An 18912-nucleotide genomic window follows, 5' to 3' on the forward strand; every position below is an offset into this window, starting at 1 on the left:
TCAGGCACCTTTTCAAGGCTCTCTTCAGAGCTTAACCTGCCGAATATCAACACAACCACCCAGTCTTCCAGGATATTCAATTAATCACTCCAACGTGGGTCAGGTGGCTGGATGTGCAGGTCATCCATGCCTCATCCACATTCTAGATAAACGTGCTGCTCGGGCGCCTGGAACCTCATTTACTCCTATCTCCCTCGCATCAATACAAAGCAGAACAAAATAAACAATATACAAAGCAGAAACAAGCCGTACTTACTGAAGATGGCAAACCTGGAGGAACTTTTCGAACTTTCTTTGTCTGTACCTCTGAAAGAAAATGAAGAGGCTGTGAGCTCCCCACATGCCCATTTTCCTAACTAAAACGAATTAAACCACAAAGCCATTTAGATTAGACTAGATTTTCTTAAATCGTTACCTTAGCAAAATGTCGGTACCACTATCACCTTTTATTCTGGCAGAAATCAAATTCTGCCTTGTCATAAAAATGAAGCTATTTAACTTTTTAACGCTTTGATTTTTAAAAAGATGCCTTATATGGCCAGCCAAGAGAAAACGAGAAACAAGCATACGCCAAAATAGTTCTCCTGCTACTATAAGTTGTTAATATCCCCTCATAGTGTACTACTGGGGGGAGTCACCAGGCTGACACTGGAGCAAAATTTTATGGTTTTGGGGGGATGGAGTGGGGGTAGGGTGAGATGGTGGTATTAAAAAGAAAGAAAGAAAGAAAGAAAGAAAAAGACTACTAACAATCACTTAGGCATTCAAATAGAGGAGTACCTTACCCATGGCACTACTGTGGAGAGGCCTCCTTCGGGGGTTATTGCTAGAATACTGATAATACTGGGAACCAGGTTTGGTGGGTGAAAGGGTTCCTGGGTTACCCATATCCATGTCACCTCCAAGGAGACTCTGCTAAAAAGTTAAAAAGGGAAAACAAACATATAAGGTTAGTTTTTTACATTCACTACCCCCCAACTGATTGTTAGTACTTAAACCAATGCAATAAAGAAAACAGCATCTGCTAAGCTGAAACAATTAAAACACAACAAAACAAAAAGAAGAAAAGGAGTCTAGCAAGCTAGCACAAAGTTTCTGAATTTTTAATTCTTTACTTTTAAGAGGAAGGTAGAAGGTGATTCCCTCTCAACAATATTTTAATCTTTTAAGATGACTGACATTTGAATTTTATAAGAAAAGGGCATTTATGGAAGACTAATGTTTTCTTTATCTAGACTTAGGCTCAGATCTGGGAACTATTCATGCCCTTCCTGAACAAGAACCAAAAAGAATCTGATTCTCCGAACGCACACAACTTCCTCTGGCTGCTCACATTGGGGGTGAGCGTGGATCCTCCACTGAGAACTCTGCCTCTCTGCATCGGCACAGCATGATCCTCCACGAATTTACACAGCACCCACAGAAGAGCAAATGCCAATCGAACCGGGAGGCAATTCAAATCCTCATGTTAACTTCCAAAATTACAGAAATAGCAGGCATCCTAAGCTAACAGGACCAAATTAAAGGACTTTAGAATGCCCTCTGAGGACTATCAGAAGCTAAAACACATCCCCACAGATTAAAGATTTACCTGAACGCTAGAAAACTTTCACAAATATCATTAACTTATCATGGTGTGACAAATTACTAAACTTTCGAAAATGATGACATACGAAAGATTATATAATAATATTACATTTTCTAAAAACTACATAGAAACTTACCCATAATATATAAATCGCCTGATTATACTCTGCATTGAATACATTGTTCTTTTAATTATTCTGATATGCAAGAAAACAAGTGTAGATACTACCATTTATATTAAGAACAAATTTACTATTTAATAAAGAAATTTTAAAATTAAGTACTAAAAATCTAACTTTATCGTTACTTGTAATCAACTTTTACTGACTGAACTAATTACTGTCCTTGATAAAGTACAGAATGTGTTTTCCCTAATCTAAATTCTAATCACCATGTCACTCACAACAGACTTAGGGATGCTTCACTAACACACTATTCACATGCAAAATACTCTAAATAGGCCAATTATGACTCTGCCCCTGTTCCCTGGTTAACCCGCTGAGAACTGAAAAATTTCACAAGGCAGTCACCAACTAAAACAAAGGGTCCTTGTTTTAAATTAAGACAGTCTTTTTGATTCCTAAATAGCTCAACAAAGTGGCATGTCTTCTAGTGAAAGCAGTTGGTCAAATATGACCCATAAGCTGGAAAATCAAAAATTCAAACCTCCCCTTTCCACCACCATATAGCTAAATATCATAAAGACAACCTCTCTATTCCAAAGGATTTTTGTGAGTGCTGAATGAGTAATATATAAACAACTAATCAGCTACTGACAAGCTTGCCTTCACTGATTCCAGTTTAAGACTTTTTTTCCCGGGATACATAATAAACATTACTTTAAAACAAAACTTCAAGGATCGGATTTTAGGTTAGAAGCACATTTCCAGTAATAAACTCAGTGCGAGTATCTTCATATTTACCACATAAATACCCGACAAAAACCAGATCATTTACCAGATAAAAACCTGACATTCCCATGCTCAATTACCACCTCTTCCGAACTTAAGATATCAAAATGCTAAACAATGACAAAGTAAAATATAGAACTCATTATAATAGTTTTCTATAAATCAGGAATCTAACAGTATAGCATCAAATAACTTCTTTATCATTTCAGCCAAGGCACTTAAAATTTTAGAATATCAACCTGAAATTTTATTCTTGGTAATTCTTATTAACAAAGTCTATATTTATTTAAGTCCAAGTCCAAGTTTTCTTTGAAATTTCCATCAATAAAGAAGTGAATGATTTAAACCACAATCTCCTTACAGTTTGTCAAATCTACCAATGAGTTTTCATTTCATTGGAAAGAGGAGTTTGAAAATGATATTACTGATAACTCTGTATTCTAGACAGACACGACTCCCATTTCTTCACTTTTCTTTTTCTCAAATTATACAAAATATCCAGAAAAGGGCTGAGCAGATATGTTGAAATGCTTGCTTGTCTCTCTAATGAGCTTAACCATTGCTTAATTCTTGTTGGTCCTGGTGGCAAAGGTTTTCACTCCCAAGAAAGTAGATGCATTCAATGGATCAACATAAAAACAAACACGCTTGCTATACTGTGTTTAGTAGCATTCACAATAGAGCTGTGAAAAATATAAAATGATAACTAGAAGATAGCTAACTGCCTCTAGCTGACCTTATCGTTGTTAATTTAAAAGAAAATGATTTCATGGGCCATCATTGTAAATAAATCACTCATCCAACTCTTGCATACGCAGCCAGATGAATTATTTTATAGTGACTTAGTATGAAGACCAGATAGCACTTAACATTCAGTGGCTCCTGCTAATCGTTTTTTTTTACAAGGCACATTCCTGTTTCTTTCTTTTTAGATCTGTTTGTTCCTTTTTCTTTTTCACTCAGACAATAGAATCATTCTTCTAAAGCAACAAAAATAAGCATTTCCTCACACTTCAGAGGGTCCTAGTCACCCCCCTAGGGAAAATTAAGATAAAAATATGTATGTTCTTATTGTAGAGTATACTTGTAAAATGAACAATGACCATTTACTAGTGTTTGACCTTTACGTCACACACTTAACTCTGTATCAATGAGAAAGATAAAAAATTTTCCACCAGCTGAAAAACTTGGGTTTAGGAATTTAAAAAAGTTAATGGCATTCAATTTAACAGGGTAAATTTAATACTGCACAAAATGGCTAAGGCATTCATTTATACATGAATTTACCTACATGAATATATATATCTGAAGACAAACTTATGCTTTATAAAAGTCAAGTTTGAAAGCTAAAGTCCACTTTAAAAACGGGCAAATTCATCTTTGCCTTAAACAGGGTTATAAAGGTTTTAGGTTTTTTGCATTGTGCAAGCTCATGCTTTGCGGTTATGCTGGGTCCCAGTAGAAGGCTGCCTGAGTCTGCCAGGAAACACTGGAAGCAAGATGTGGCATCTCGCAGAGCTAACCTGTAAATCTTAAACCCATAGTTGAACACTTTGTTTAACTGTCTGCAATGTGATGAGACGAACCCTCCCCTTATTCACTCATTTTCTTCCCAAGACAAACAATTTTAAGACTTAAAATACCCTAACCAAAGAATAAACTATGCTGACTTTGTCAACCAGGTTTAAATATTTTGGGACCCACTCCCTGCAACCAATCCTTCCAGCAAAGAGCCAGTCCCAACGCAGCCACTCAAATGCCAAATGCAGCTTTCTGCGAGGGTCTCTTTCAATTAAAATTTTTGTTTGTTTTACATCAGATCTGGGTCTCAGACTGTCTTTCTAACACATTCTCAACCCTGCCCCCATTCCTTTTTAACAACCTTGATCAACCACTGAACTTTGCTTATGCAACCAAGAATGCAAACCATGAATTAAACTTGAGTAACAGAAAAGCAGCATATATCTCAAATTAGATTTATAACTGAACGGTAATCAAAAATAGAACTAACTGCTTAAAGCTTAAATTATCAACTTTTTTCTTGTTAAACTAAAATCATCTTGCTCTGAACTATTATTTCATTTCAGTCAGCACTTTAAATGTAATGGGTGGGTGGTACATTTCTAAAAAGGAAGATTATATTTACCCTTAATTATAGATATGAGTGAGATCAGAGTACGATGAATGCTGCTTTTCGGCTTATAATTAATTCATCTAATAGGTGAATGACCTTGAATTTCAGAGTTGGAATCTGGGAGAGAAAGAAAAGAAGAAGTAGGAGCAAAAAAATCTCTGGGGAAAAGCAAATGTGCCCCTGGTTTCTTAGGGCTTTCTCTGATTTTGCGTCACTCCCATTACGTTGTGATCAGATATCAGACACAACATCTTGGGGGGATGTTGCAGAACAGAGAAAAGCAGTCTCAGATGAAACCAGATTAAGCCCCTTTTCTGAACTATTGCCAAATGCTTCTGAGTCTAATTCATGTTTGGGTATTCTGGTACTCACACAGCTGCAATTCCATTCTTTCATCACAAACCTAAGTGATGTATAGTGGCTTTGTATGGCGAACTGACTCTACCAAGCCAGGAATTCTAGAAGGCTTTACGTTAATATGGAAATAAAATTCTGAACCACTATTAAACTTACAAATGCTGCATGGATGTATAGGTACCTAACAGACTCTGCAGTGCTAAGTGCAAAATAGACATTGAGAAAAATTACAAATCAGATTTAAAATACTTTTTTTTATTTATCACAACCGAGGTCATTTCTACATAGTTAATTCTGCACAGAATCGGGTTTTCAAAGACACTGCTGAATAAGATTCCTAACAGCCATGGGGAAGTGTTTGCAAATCCCTGTCGAATAGCTGCTGCTGAATTTGCCATTTTGACCACAGAAGGGCCATTGCTGACTTACTATACTAGCAGGAGGGGGTGATAATTTTGCTGCTGTTGGTACTTACTCTGCAACCTAGAATATATCTTGCACCAAAGGGCAATGAAGAAGACAATATTTCCACCTGTCCACTTTTGAACTTCAAAGCTCAAAATTGAAGGTCAGTCTTTGGCCAGTCTTTATTCCTAATACCAGAAGGGCTGAGAATGCACCTTGATAGTTTATTTTGATTTCTGTCCTACGCTTGGTTTCAACAAAACAGGGCTCAGAAAACTTCGAAAGATAAGATGGCACGGATGACTTTCATAATCAGGGACTTAGATTGTTATGTGTAGAGAAACACCAATTATTGAAATTATCATTTAGCTAGGATTTTCTTTTAAGAACTTTCGATCAATGTTTTTTTATTTCTACTTTAAACATGTAATGCACATGGTAACAAACCAGAAGTAGAATCCAAGCCTCTTTAAGAAAAGAGGGAGAGCTTTGAGGTTGAACAGATCAGGTTGAACTCTAGCGCAGAAACAGACAAGAAGCGCGACTAGGACTTAGTTTTGCAACTGCTCTAAACCACGTTTTTTTCTCTGTAAAGAGGCAATAATAAAAGCTCTGTATCACAGAGTTATCAGGAGCAGATGAAACAACATATGTACAACAGCCAGCAGAGCTGGAGTCCAGCACACAGTTACTCTCCTTTGTCCAATTCACCGTCCCATATTACAACTCACTGACTATTATTTAAAAGATTCCTCGGAAGTTGTAAATAATTGTCAGTTGGATCCCCTGCACTTCCAGATGAAAAGTACATACTGAGATAATAATCTTGAAAAGTAACCATAAAAGAACTGAACAAGAGTTAAATCCGGGGGTTTAATAAACAGTTGATGATAGCCTCCTGACCTAGAAGTATGCTGGCAACAAGAAATGGCGAGTTTTCTTCCACACTTAATAAAGCAACTGGCCAACAATCAACCTGGATAGTTTCAGCTTAAGTGGCCGTCTTCCTGGAACTGTCACAAGGATTACTTCCATGGCTCTTTAATTTTACTGTTGCAAGCATGACCAAACTGCTACTGTTAATTCAACTACACCTGAGATCAAACTAGTCACAGTTAACCGAGTAGGTATGCAAAAATAAGAAATGTATTATATTTGATAGAATTTTATCAATCATGTGATGTTAAATAAATTCAAATTCTTACTACAGCATTAGCCACTGATAAATGAACTCAAATATGTAGTTTAATTTTGCTTCTCCCTTTGCAAGGCCAATGATAGGTATTTAATGAATATTATATGATATTTATCCAATACTGTTTTTAAAAAAATCTTTACTTTCTCCATGATGTCACAAAAAGTAAATGAATGCACTTCATAGTTTTGGTTGGAAATGTGCATAAGTCCCAAAGAATTCAATTGACCCTGAACAAATTATTTATTTTAGCAGTGATTATATTTCACCAAACATTCAAAAATTTGAATGTTGTGTTTCCTTATAAAGAAACACTACACCTTATATTTACTTTTTTATTTATTTTTCCCCCAAAGCCCCAGTAGATAGTTGTATGTCATAGCTGCACATCCTTCTAGTTGCTGTATGTGGGACACGGCCTCAGCATGGCCGGAGAAGCGGTGCGCCGGTGCGCACCCGGGATCCGAACCCGCGCCGCCAGCAGCGGAGCGCGAGCACTTATCCGCTAAGCCACGGGGCCGGCCGTACACCTTATATTTAAATGTTATAATATGATGCAAAAGTTGTCATGGTATGTCACCATGACAACCTTAATGACATAACACAGTAATAGTCAAGTAAAAACTCTTGCCTTTTGGTAAGGAAATTACAACTGCCCAAGGGTTGGCAAGATTTATGCATTCACCTATTTGACTACCTCTCAAATTAAAAAAAAAAATACATTATTTATTGTATACAATAAAGTGAGGAGGTCTTTCCACAGTTTCTGAAAATCCATTCTGGAATCCCAGGTCATCTATCACATATTAAAAAGAAGATCACATTTGTTAGTGAGAAGGTAGAAATTTAACAAAAAGAAAACACAAAAGCAATCAGTAACCTACAATAAAAGTGGATTTGAAGAAATCTAATATAAACAATATAGAATTTGATAACTACCTTTTTTTCAGTTTACGTTCCTTCTCAGTCCAGGAAGTTTATTTAATATATAATTTGATAAGTATGCTATAATCACTACTTGCCTTAAAATGTTTCTCTTCAGCAATTTTGTTGCAAAGTAAAAATAGAACAATTTGAATAAGACCTGTTAACATACTAGGGAATTAGCACCACTTCTCCTATAAATATAAACATGTGGCTATAATAAATGTGTTGAAAAGTATATTTGGCCAGGTTGCTATTTTAGTAAAACAAAGGAATATCAAACTGTCACATGTCAGTCTTCTTCATATTGGGTGGGGAAAGTTCCATTTCAAGGTTGTTGTAAACGTCTTTCCCTCTGAGCAAGGATCTATTAAAACCATTTTTTTTTTTTTATTAAGGGAAGAGCCAGTGAAAGACTCATCCTGCTCTTATTTATTTTTTTTATTTTATTTATTTTATTTTTTCCCCCAAAGCCCCAGCAGATAGTTGTAGGTCATAGTTACACATCCTTCTAGTTGCTGCATGTGGGACGCGGCTTCAGTATGGCCAGAGAAGTGGCGCGTCAGTGCGCGCCTGGGATCCGAACCCGGGCCGCCAGTAGCGGAGCGCGCGCACTTAACCACTAAGCCACGGGGCCGGCCCTTAAAACCATTTTTATGTAAAGACTTTCCTCCAGGAGGACAGGTATCAGGATCTCATTCATTCTGCTGCTTATCTAGCAGCTCGAATAGATGCTCAGTTAAAGTCTAATGGCCAACTCTGTAAGATTTACTAAGATAAAGTATCCTGATAACTATCTGAACTTGTAAACAAGGTGACAAGCTTACCACATGACATGAGGAAATTGAGGTTATCTGGAGAAGTAGCAAATGCAGAACGGAATCTTCAAATCATCATGAAATTATTTAAGTCCTGACTATCCTTCCAGAGCTATGCATGGCCTCCAGCTTCAAGTGGGTCTGCTTTCAATGGGCATTAACAGTTTATCTCCCAAAGTTCTCCTCCTTGAATACGTGGGTTATCAAGAATGTACGACATGAAGGCCACATTAGTTTATATGATAGCCAAAAGATGAAATGACTCATTCATGTTTTAACTCCCTATTGGGCCTAGCTCAGAGACCCGCTGTGGCAAGTGCTCACTAAATATTGAAATGAACCCAGAAGAATTATTGCTATTGATCAAATCGAGGATTGAACTATTCTGTTGGGGTTTTTTTTTTTTTTTAGCATAAATCTATTCCATTAGCCATTCCAACTACTGTTGCTACTAATAATAATAGTAGCAGCAGTAGTAGTAATAGTAGTAAGAGGAAGAGGAGGAGGAATGTGAAATAAGAGTAGTGGCAAGGGTAATAGATACAGTAGTTCCCCTTATCTGTGGTTTCAGTTACCCAGGGTCTGAAAATATTAAATGAAAAATTCCAGAAATAAACAATTCATCGGGTTTAAACTGCCTGCCATTCTGAGTAGCGTAATGAAATCTCGCGCCATCCACTCCATCCAGCCCGGGACGTGAATCATCGCTTTGTCCAGCTTATAGCCACCTGCTGTTAGTCACTTAGTAGTCACCTCCGTTATCAGATCAACTGTTGCAGTATCTCACTGCTTGTGTTCAGTAACCCTTATTTTACTTACTAATGGCCCCAAAGCGCAAGAGTAGTGATGCTAGCAATTCAGATTTTCTCTTACTGTGCCTAATTTATAAATTACACTTTATCATACGTATGTATAGGAAACAACATAGTATATACAGAGTGTGGTACTAGCCATGGTTTCAGGCCTCCACCAGGGGTCGTGGATAAGGGAGGTCCACAGTACAGTAGTACAGCTATTGTAACTCCGTATCTGCTAAGAGCCAGGCACAGCTGCAGATTCTTTACATACTAACAAGGCAGAAGCTATGACACCCATTGAACACACAGGGACATTCAGAGTGGGAACGTAGCCTGACCAATGCCCTGTGGCTGGCCAGCAGCAAAGCCAGGATGGGAATTCAGTGAGGCCTGACTTCGTAGCCTGTGTTTGTCCTCCACCCCATGCACTTCCTCCCATTATTCTGTGCGCTCGGTTCTTCTTGCCCGCACCCCCACCGTTAGGAGGAGCTGATCTGTTTCTCTTCAGCTCATCTTAACATCAAGTGCTCATCCCTCAAATTTACTCCAGAGGAGCCTCTAACTCAGAAGAGCAAGACAGGCCTGGGTGTGAGCACCACTTACCCCCGGATAATCGTGAACAATCGATCTAACCTTTGCAGGCTTCAGGTTCCTTACCTGGGAAATGGTGGTGGAATTATAACTACCCATTGTAGGAATTAATTTAGCTATCAGAAAGTGCTCAGCAAAGTTCCTAGCACTTACTCAGCCTGTAGTAATTGATATAGTATTGTTATATACAGTGTATATATAAAATACCATACTATATATTAATACAATATATATTATATAAGTTAGAATATAATATATTATTATGTGAAAGTAATACACAGATCTATCACACAAATTTGTAATAGGTTGAGGAAGTGTTGGGCTGTAAACCAACACACCCTCTTGAACAACTGAAATCTCAGTGCTTGTGTCTGAAATCTCCCACTGCCTTTGCTCCTGCTCTTCCCAGCCTCTTGTCACTCATCTCTAACCTTGATTTCCATAGTGTGGTCAGTTATCTTCTCTAATGAGGTTCAAATTCTTTTTCTTTCTTTCTTTTTGTGTGTACTCTTTCTTTTCCATCTCTCATTTTAGTCCTCTCGCATTTCAGTCCTCTTCCTTTTAGACTTTTCCTTCTGCTTCATCTGAAAAAACTCACCTGCTGTCACATTTCTCCTATAGTATGGCAAGTAAATATTTATGCCTCTGATTTCTCCTTTCTAGTCTGGGGGTTCCTCAAGGCCAGAAAGTGAGCCTCCATCATCTTTGTGTTCCTGGCATCTAGCACAGTAGGCCTTGATAGTATATAGTAAGTCCTCAATAAATGACAACTGGATTAATTCATTAGTTAATTAATTAACTGCCAAATACACTTACATGATTTCAATGGTTCCTGTCACAAAGATAACTTCTCCATCCTATCCTAGTAGACACGTAACTCCTACACCTGTATATTCAGTCTTGTTCTCTGCTTTTCTCCTGTGCCTCTGGAGTGTTTCTTAAGAACAACACTTCATGAATGCTTCATAAAAAAACCAAAATGTGATCCTTAATATGTGAAAGACTTAACACATCTTTCCCACAAAACTTCTGCTGCTTCCTAATTATTCTCTCAGCCTTTTGAAATATATTTGAAGAGTCAGAATCTGCAAAGTCTGCAAAGAAATTAGTTGTATGTCTGCCTAAACACACATATGATGGTTTACATTTGTTTTTATCTATGATCGGTTTGGTTGAAAAACGGTTGGACTGCCCTAAATATGTGGCATTGTCAAATGGTTCATCATTCACCCAGTGAGGCCAGGTTCCAGAGAGAATTTGGAACAGCTGGGGTAATGCAGGCACCACCCGGGAGTGACAGATTCAGTGATACCCCACACCTCCAGAAGAAAAGACACTGCAGGAGACAGGAACAGAGACACAGCGAGAAAAAGAGGGATGGGTTGTGGAGAGTTTTGAAGAGGATGGTTACTCTGGGAAACACAGCATATGAAACAGGCTGAAAGAACTTAAAACAGCTGGCTGAGAAATTACTCTCCTTAGCAGGGAGCAAGGAAGTCTTTACATGATATTAGGCACTGGGATTCTACTTTCTTAATTATGGGTAATAGGCTGGGTCAGACAGAATCAAAGGATAGTAGGTGCTCAGTGCAGTTTAGTGGACTTCTGGCCACAGAAATGGCCATAGTAGACTAGAGACAGAAATGAGATAATCAAGGCAATGACTTAAGAACTGAGTTTCAAGACAATACAAATTTTTGCTATATTTCTTCATAGGAAGTGATATGGCCTAAACTTTCTTAAAGTATTCACGCACCAATTTGTCTGAACTGTTCTGACTAGGCTAACACGTCCAGAATGGCACCACTAAATACTAAGAACACTGTTTTAAGACAGAAGTCATCAAAAATTTTCTTAAAGAGCCAGATAGTAAATATTTAAGTCTTTGCCAGCCATATGGTTTCTGTTGCAACTACTCAACTCTGCTGTTGTAGCACTAAATCAGCCATGCATAATATGTAAATAAACAGGTGAGGCTGTGTTCCAATAAAACTTGATTTATAAGAATAGGTTGTGGGCCGGATTTGGTTCCAGGCCATAGTTTGCTGATGCCTTTTCTAAAAATGAAGGTATAGTGTTTTTATAGGACACATCCTCAAAGTTCAATTATTTTGCCATGGTAGAAATGCCGTGAAATTTCATGGATGCCATTTTCTCCCCTTACTCTCCCTCTCACCCCAGCCCCACCCAGAACGTTCGCCTACGGCTGTCAGAATTTAGCCTTCTACAGCCCAGCGCTGCTTCTATTCTCTCAACAGAAAGACCTTCAGAGGTAGAAACTACTCACCCTCTACCCTCGTTCCACAGCCAAGGTAGCTCCAATCTACCTTTCAGGACTCTCTTTCCTCTTCCACACATTTAGTCCCCTGAGCTGCATGGAGCACCTACTGTGAGCCACTCACTGTTCCAGGTACTGGGGATACAACCTCCCCATGCATATCTTCCACTCAACTTGGCCTAAGTACAGTGCGAGTCACATGGAATCCAGGCCTCCCCTGACTACCTCCTCTCTCATCATCTCTAACCACTGCCAGCTTCAGAGCTCCAGCCTTGACCTCAGCAGCTTTCCCCACCGAAAGTGTCCCTCTTTTAAACTCCATTCAGAACTCACTTATTCCATGAAATCTTTCTAGGTAAACTAGCCAGTCTCCAATCTTTCAGTTTACTCAATATTCAAACACATATTTTATAAGCAGCCTTCAATCTTTATGAGAAGATGATATTTTAACACTAAGCAACCCACTAACTTTACAAAGTTCGAACAGGATTGCAATTATTAAGTTTCCTGATAGTAAATGCAGAGCATTTGTATCCATCAATATTCTATTTTCTCTCCAAGGATGTAGGACAGGCATATATTTTATTATGTTTTCTCATAATTCCTCATTATAAATATATTTAAATATTCAGCATATGACACTGATTATCAGAATTAGTTCACAAACCAATTTAACAAAAATCATGAAAGGATTCAGCAGCACAAAGACTTCCAAAACACCAAAATAATCTCACAAATCGACTTTTAAAAGAACCAAATACTTTAATCTTTTCACACAAATATTTTGCAGAAAAGTACTTGCATAAAATTAATCTGATGACTCAAAATTAAATGAGACTTTTAATGCAAATCCAAACAAAATGCCAACAGAGAAAAATGGGTGAAGAAAGAGAGAACACGAAATTCTAAAATGATTCTAAATTTTATCTGGAAAACTAAATGCATGATAATTATAGCTAAGAAAAATTTTACAAAGAAGTTGGGAAAACCTACTATATATACACATACATATATATTTTAAGCAAAGTAAATTAAAATAATTTGGTACTGTTGCCAGAAGGGACAGACACAGCAATGAAAGTATGTATAGACAGATTTATGACAAAAATGTCATTTAAAAACCAATGAGGAAACAAGAAATTATTCAATAAATGGTACCAAAAATTAGTTCAGCATTTGAAGAAAAAAATTTAGGTAGGTCTTTGCTTCCACACCTTATGCCAAAATGTACTTAAATGCAAAGGTTAAAACATAAAAGCAAGAGAATAAAATATAAGCAAATTTTTTTTAATTTTAAAGAAGAGAAGAACTTTGTTAGCTATGACATTAGCTGCAGAAATATTACAGGAACATATTGAAACCTATGATTACATAATTGTTTTTTAACACATTATGCAAATAAAAATAGTTCAGAAAAATCTTGGCAACAAATAGTTCAAAGGAAAGATAAATACCCTTAATAAATAAAAAGCTCTTAGATTGTAATAAGAAAAAAACTAAATAGACTGGTGAAGAACACGAACCTTTATAGAAAGAATAAATTTGAATTTGGAAATAAATATATGAAAAGATATTTGGCAAATTACAATAAGACAAATTTTCAGCTGCCAGTGAGAAAGGTCACTTTCATATACAGCTAATGAGAATGTAAACTGGTATAAACTCTCTGGAAGGCAATTTAAAATGTACAGCAAAATTTTAAAAGCACATGACTTTGAAATTTCAATTTTAGAATTTTGCCCAAAGGATAAAGTTGGACAAGCATACAAAAATCTATGTGCAAAGATAGCTATCCATGGTAACTTTGTGTTTATGAAAATTTAGAAAAACCTAGCAGTAGTTTTGTTAAATAAATGAATAAATATGAAATGATGTGGTAAATTTACATTTAATGAATAAGCATGTTTTTAAAAAGTAGCACCTATAGGGTACAATTGCTTATTCTAGAAAGTATCTACAGGTTTAACCATTCTCTACAATTCCTCCATAAGTCCTTAGTGAAATCATGCTGTTTTATTAGAATATTTCTTATTTTGGCAAATTCCATTGCTTACACATTTGTTATAAATAACATACTTGAGTAACTTCATAGAGTTCTGCAACACAATTTTAGATAGGAGGAAAAGGCAGAATGAAGATTATCTTCATTTCAGAAATATTTCTTGAACTTTGTTTATAGCAAGATAAAGGATAATCTGATTATATTTATGTATGCAGAGGCCAGGTGAAAGCTCCCACAGGGCTTTATCAGGTATTTGAGAGCTTTCTATGGAAAATACTGAAAAAAACCTCTTAATGTCAATATAAAAGGGACAAGAAGGGATCAGCCCCATGGCACAGTGGTTAAGTTTGGTGTGCTGCGCTTCAGCAGCCAAGGGTTCACGGGTTTGGATCCCGGGCATGGACCTACACCACTCGTCAGCCATGCTGTGGCGGCGACCCATATACAAAATAGAGGAAGACAGGCACAGATGTTAGCTCAGAGCCAATTTTCCTCAACAACAACAACAAAAAAGGACAAGACCACTTGACTAATTTATAAAAGCATGAAAGCTAAACTGATCTTCACTTTAGTTTTCCATAGGTTGATTATGTCATTATTTATGATTTACTAATACTCATTACAAAAATACCTAGAAGAGGGCTGGGCTTGGCAAATATGTACAATCTCTCACTTTCCTGTTGTAGCTTCCTTACTTTGTTTACCTAAATAATTTCCTATAGAAGTGCTGGATAAGTGCCTGCATTAGATGCATTAGACGGAGTAGTACCATCTACTCTGCAAAGCACAGTGGGAGAACGCAGTGATAATGATGTTTTTCTCATACCCCAAAGTCAGCTCTCTATTGCTCCCCAAGCAACAGCAGGCCTTTCAGAGAGGCCCATCAGTCTTTCAGCTAAACAGGCTTGGAGAGACAAACAGGTTGAAGTCTAAGCTATTTTAGATGGGAAGTGCTACTTCTAAAATCACTTAAAAATTTTTTTTAGCCATGTAGATATTTTATTTTATGTTTCTAAATCTTATGTGAACTGAAAGAAGCAAGTCATTTATATGTTGGGTTTAAAATCCTTTAACAGTGATATTTACTTTATTTGTGACTTGGCTTCTTTTCTCCAGAAAAGGTAGGTATTTATTTATTGTTGATTTACAGGTCGACAATCCCTCCTCCTCAACTGTGATATTCCAAAAACTCTGGAAACTTTTTGTAGTTTTGTGACAAACCTGACCTGAACTGATGTGAGGATATTTATAATCTTTTTTTTATCGTACTAGGTGTAACTACTCACGTGTTTGCTATAGAAACGGTCATCTGTTTAATTACTGGATGCTGCATCAGACTCCATGATGGGGTACATGTCACACTCACCATATTAATTTCCTAAAATGCAAACAATTCCTGAATTCTGAAATATCTACGGCTCCAAGCGTTCTGATTAAGGGACTGTGGCCTATCAAAGTTCTTTTTCCATAAAGTGCTTAGGGCATATTTTAAAGAAAATTTCCTGCAACAATCATCTTTTAATTACTTTGGGGGAGACTGTCAACACATAAACCTATTTAAAGTAAAAGTGGCTTTCAATTCCCTTAGAATCTTCACACCTAGCCTGCTCAGGTTAAGTATGTATATTTGAATCTGTCCAGTTTGTCTACACCTAGTAGATCTCTGACAGAGAGACAGTGTAGACTTTTACTTAACTGTTTGCCACAGGGTAATTTTATTTCTCCTGGAGAGCATTTTCAACTTCAGAACTACTAATCATATCTATTAACATTTTTGGTTGTTTTGATTTGTAAACTACTTAACTGGACACTTAATTTTCACTGCTATTTGAAGAAAAGTTTTATGTACTCCAAATAATAAATAGTTCAACCATCCATGTTTCACTTATGTAGTAGAGAAGAAGATTTACTTCCCCCAGAACCCAACAAGAACTCTCCTCTGAAATGGGTGCTCCACATTCAAAGCCAAGTTTCTCTAAAGCTTTTCAGCACATAGCTCTAAAATTGTCAGGGCAACCTGGAATAGACCAGCTGTGTGAGAGGTGGTGTGCGTATGTGTATGTGTAATTACATATATTATGTATATACATATTTTTATATATTTATATTAATTTGTTTGTTTGTACACAGTACCCATCCAAACACCAACACATCTATCTGCCATCCTCTCTCCTTTTGCCAACATAGACAACAGCTCTTGCAGCTTTCATTCCTTTGTCTGAAATGGCCAATACGGGCTAAAGGAGTTGAGGAAATTATGCCATATCAACAACATGTTCACAGTTCAATCAAGTTTCAGGCTCCTATTGTTTGGTGGCACCTTCACCAATCATCTAGAAGTGCAAAGGATGTCTTTAGAGAACATTACAACTTATAAGGTTATTCCTTCAATAAAGATCATTATCACATTCCAGGAACTGCTCTAAGCACCAGGGACAAATCACAGCACAACGTAAGTTTCACTTATGGATGTGCAAAACACATGAGCAAATAAACAAGCTGGTAGAGAAGGGTAGAAACACTTGCCTCATCTACGGAAGTGAGTTAGGTTTGCAAAGCATCCTATACATTCAGACAGAAAAAAGAACGTAAAATACAAAGACAAGCTGTAAAAATATGCAAAAGGAATGACTTATAGATGATTTAACTCCAGATAAGATTTAATAAGGAGAAGCAACTTCATTAAATTAACTTGTCTTCAGTATTTTGTAACCTCCGATGAAATAATTATCAATAGATTCTAAAACCAATAGGTGACATAATGGGAAACTTTATAATAGAAAGAACAGGCTGGCAGCACATGAATTTTCTGATCAATCTAAACATCATGAATAGTGAACGATCAGACAGTGTCCCTTGATGTGAAGCAAAATAATGTATACACGATCGCCCATGAAAAAAATTGAGCTTATATTTTATGAAGCCTTAAGACCAACTGTCAGTGTACAGGAAATGTGCAGAACAGAGCAACATGTTGAATGACACCACAAGGAAGCAATTAGCCAAATCTAGACCTGAGACAGTATACAGGGAAAAATGACCCAGTTTTAGTATTAAAAAGGGGAGGGATGAGGAAAGTTAAAGATTTTTAAAAGCCTTAACAGACATGATAATCAAAGCAATGTGTGGACCCTCTTTGGATTCCAACTGAAACATGCCAACTGTAAAAAGACATTTATGAGACAACCAGGGAAAATCTCAATCTGCTATTAAAGTATTATTGATAGTTTTGCTAGTTGTAATACTGGCACTGCGGCTATGAAAAACAAAGGAAGGGGCTTATTTGTTAGAGGTGCTCCTGAAATATTAATAGGTGAAATAATGTGCTGTCTTCAACTTGTTTTATAATATTTCAGAAACATAAAGTGGAAGGGATGCTATATAAAAAAGATTGACAAGATGCTGACATCCGTTGAAACTGGATGATGGATATATAGTAGAGCATTTTGCAATTTTCTCTATATTTTTGGTCGTATTTGAAAATTTCCATAATAAAAAAGTTTAATGTCAGTCCAACAAATTCTACATATTTTTAAACTTAAGGAAGGAGACTCAGAGGGCCTTCTCAGTAGTGGGGTTAAAAGCTGCAGATTCCTCTAAGATTTATACTCTGTCCCTTCCTTAGAGTCATAGAGTTTTTTAAACTGGCATAGGGACGAAGTCCACGGAGACTAGACTAAAGGTCAAGCAGATGGTCAGAGAAACCAGAAGTCCCACCTGATCTGAGGACCAGTTCATAAATTTGTCCCTCTGCTCTGTTCCTCTGCAAGTCAGAGGCGGAAGTGACTGAGGTCCATGGACGGTCAGGCAGCACGCCATAGCCCTCGGGAGGAAACACACATTCCCGGCAAGCACACAACACAACCAACTTTCTAAACTGGCCCTGTGACTCCGTATTGCCCTCACACCTGCGCAGGTGCTCACCATGAAATTTTAAAATATTTAAATACTCTAATTTTGGCATTAAGGTAAAAAAAGGTATGAGGCGGGGGAAATACCAGCAGCTGGATTTTTTTTTAAGCTGACATAAATAAAAATGTATTCATTAAATGTTTATAAAAGTCAAGATTCAGCCGTTCACTAAACCGGATGATCTGGCTACTGCTCAAACATCCACCTGTCAATGTGCAGGAGAAGAGAGCTGTGCATTTTTAGCTTTCAGGACATGCTTTTTTTTTTAAGCATCCTGCAATGGATCAAAGGGAAGCTGCTGCTTTCCACACTGAGCTCATGTCCCATCTGGGTCACCCTGTGTCCTGGAGAACGGGGCTTCAGGGATGGAGTGCTCCAGTACTCAAGGAGCAGCGTACCCAGAACAAGCACATTCTGACCCCCAATCGCAACTTTAGGTTATAAGAGAGGAGCATTCAATCAACTGAGCAGGGAGCTTCCGTCGGCACCTTAGGAAGCCCTCCTAACTCAGAGTGGGCCACTCACCATGCGGATCATTTTCCCAAACAAGGTTTTTAGGGCACTCTGAATGTGCGTGTAGTGCAAATGACAACTGTCCTGCAAACTTGAGAGCTCAGAGATCTAATTAGGCCTCAGAGTGTGAAGAAAGGGATGAGAGAGTCTTGATAGGAATAAAATATACCAATTTGCAGGGAAAGATCAGCTAAAAAGTTGTGGATCAGGCAAAAGGGGATATTAACTAAGGGCCAGGTCCTAGGTATAGAAATAATGAACAGAACAGAAGAGGAAGAGAAGGAATGTAAGTATGTAAAGGCTAAACTGCAAAATGCGTGTTCTTTGATAAATAATTTGAGAATATGTTTTGCAATATGCCATATACTTGTTTGGGGGGAAATGTTTCCTTTCTTCTTATAATCTTTGCATTGAATTGAAATATTTGAAGTGACATTACCTATCCTGATGGAAACTTGAATGATTAATGTGATTCCAATTGAATAAGA

General features: G+C 37.3%; 1 protein-coding gene across 10 annotated transcripts in view; it reads right to left on the minus strand.

The window, feature by feature from the left end:
- TCF4 (transcription factor 4) overlaps positions 1–18912 on the minus strand; it is a 354155-nt gene that overhangs the window by 126724 nt on the left and 208519 nt on the right. For 5 of the 10 annotated variants that reach the window (XM_058557181.1, XM_058557187.1, XM_058557183.1 and 2 more), the window contains exons 7-8: positions 786–915; positions 257–306 (exon numbers count right to left, since the gene is read on the minus strand). The exons of 2 other annotated variants lie outside the window; for them this stretch is intronic. In XM_058557181.1, coding sequence (XP_058413164.1) covers positions 257–306; positions 786–915 — 180 coding nt within the window. The remainder of the gene's footprint in view (positions 1–256; positions 307–785; positions 916–18912) is intronic. 3 more of the 10 variants (XM_058557193.1, XM_058557186.1, XM_058557182.1) reach the window with 1 other exon arrangement.

This window comes from Diceros bicornis, chromosome 16 (genome assembly GCF_020826845.1).
Source record: "Diceros bicornis minor isolate mBicDic1 chromosome 16, mDicBic1.mat.cur, whole genome shotgun sequence".
Lineage (NCBI taxonomy): Eukaryota > Metazoa > Chordata > Mammalia > Perissodactyla > Rhinocerotidae > Diceros > Diceros bicornis.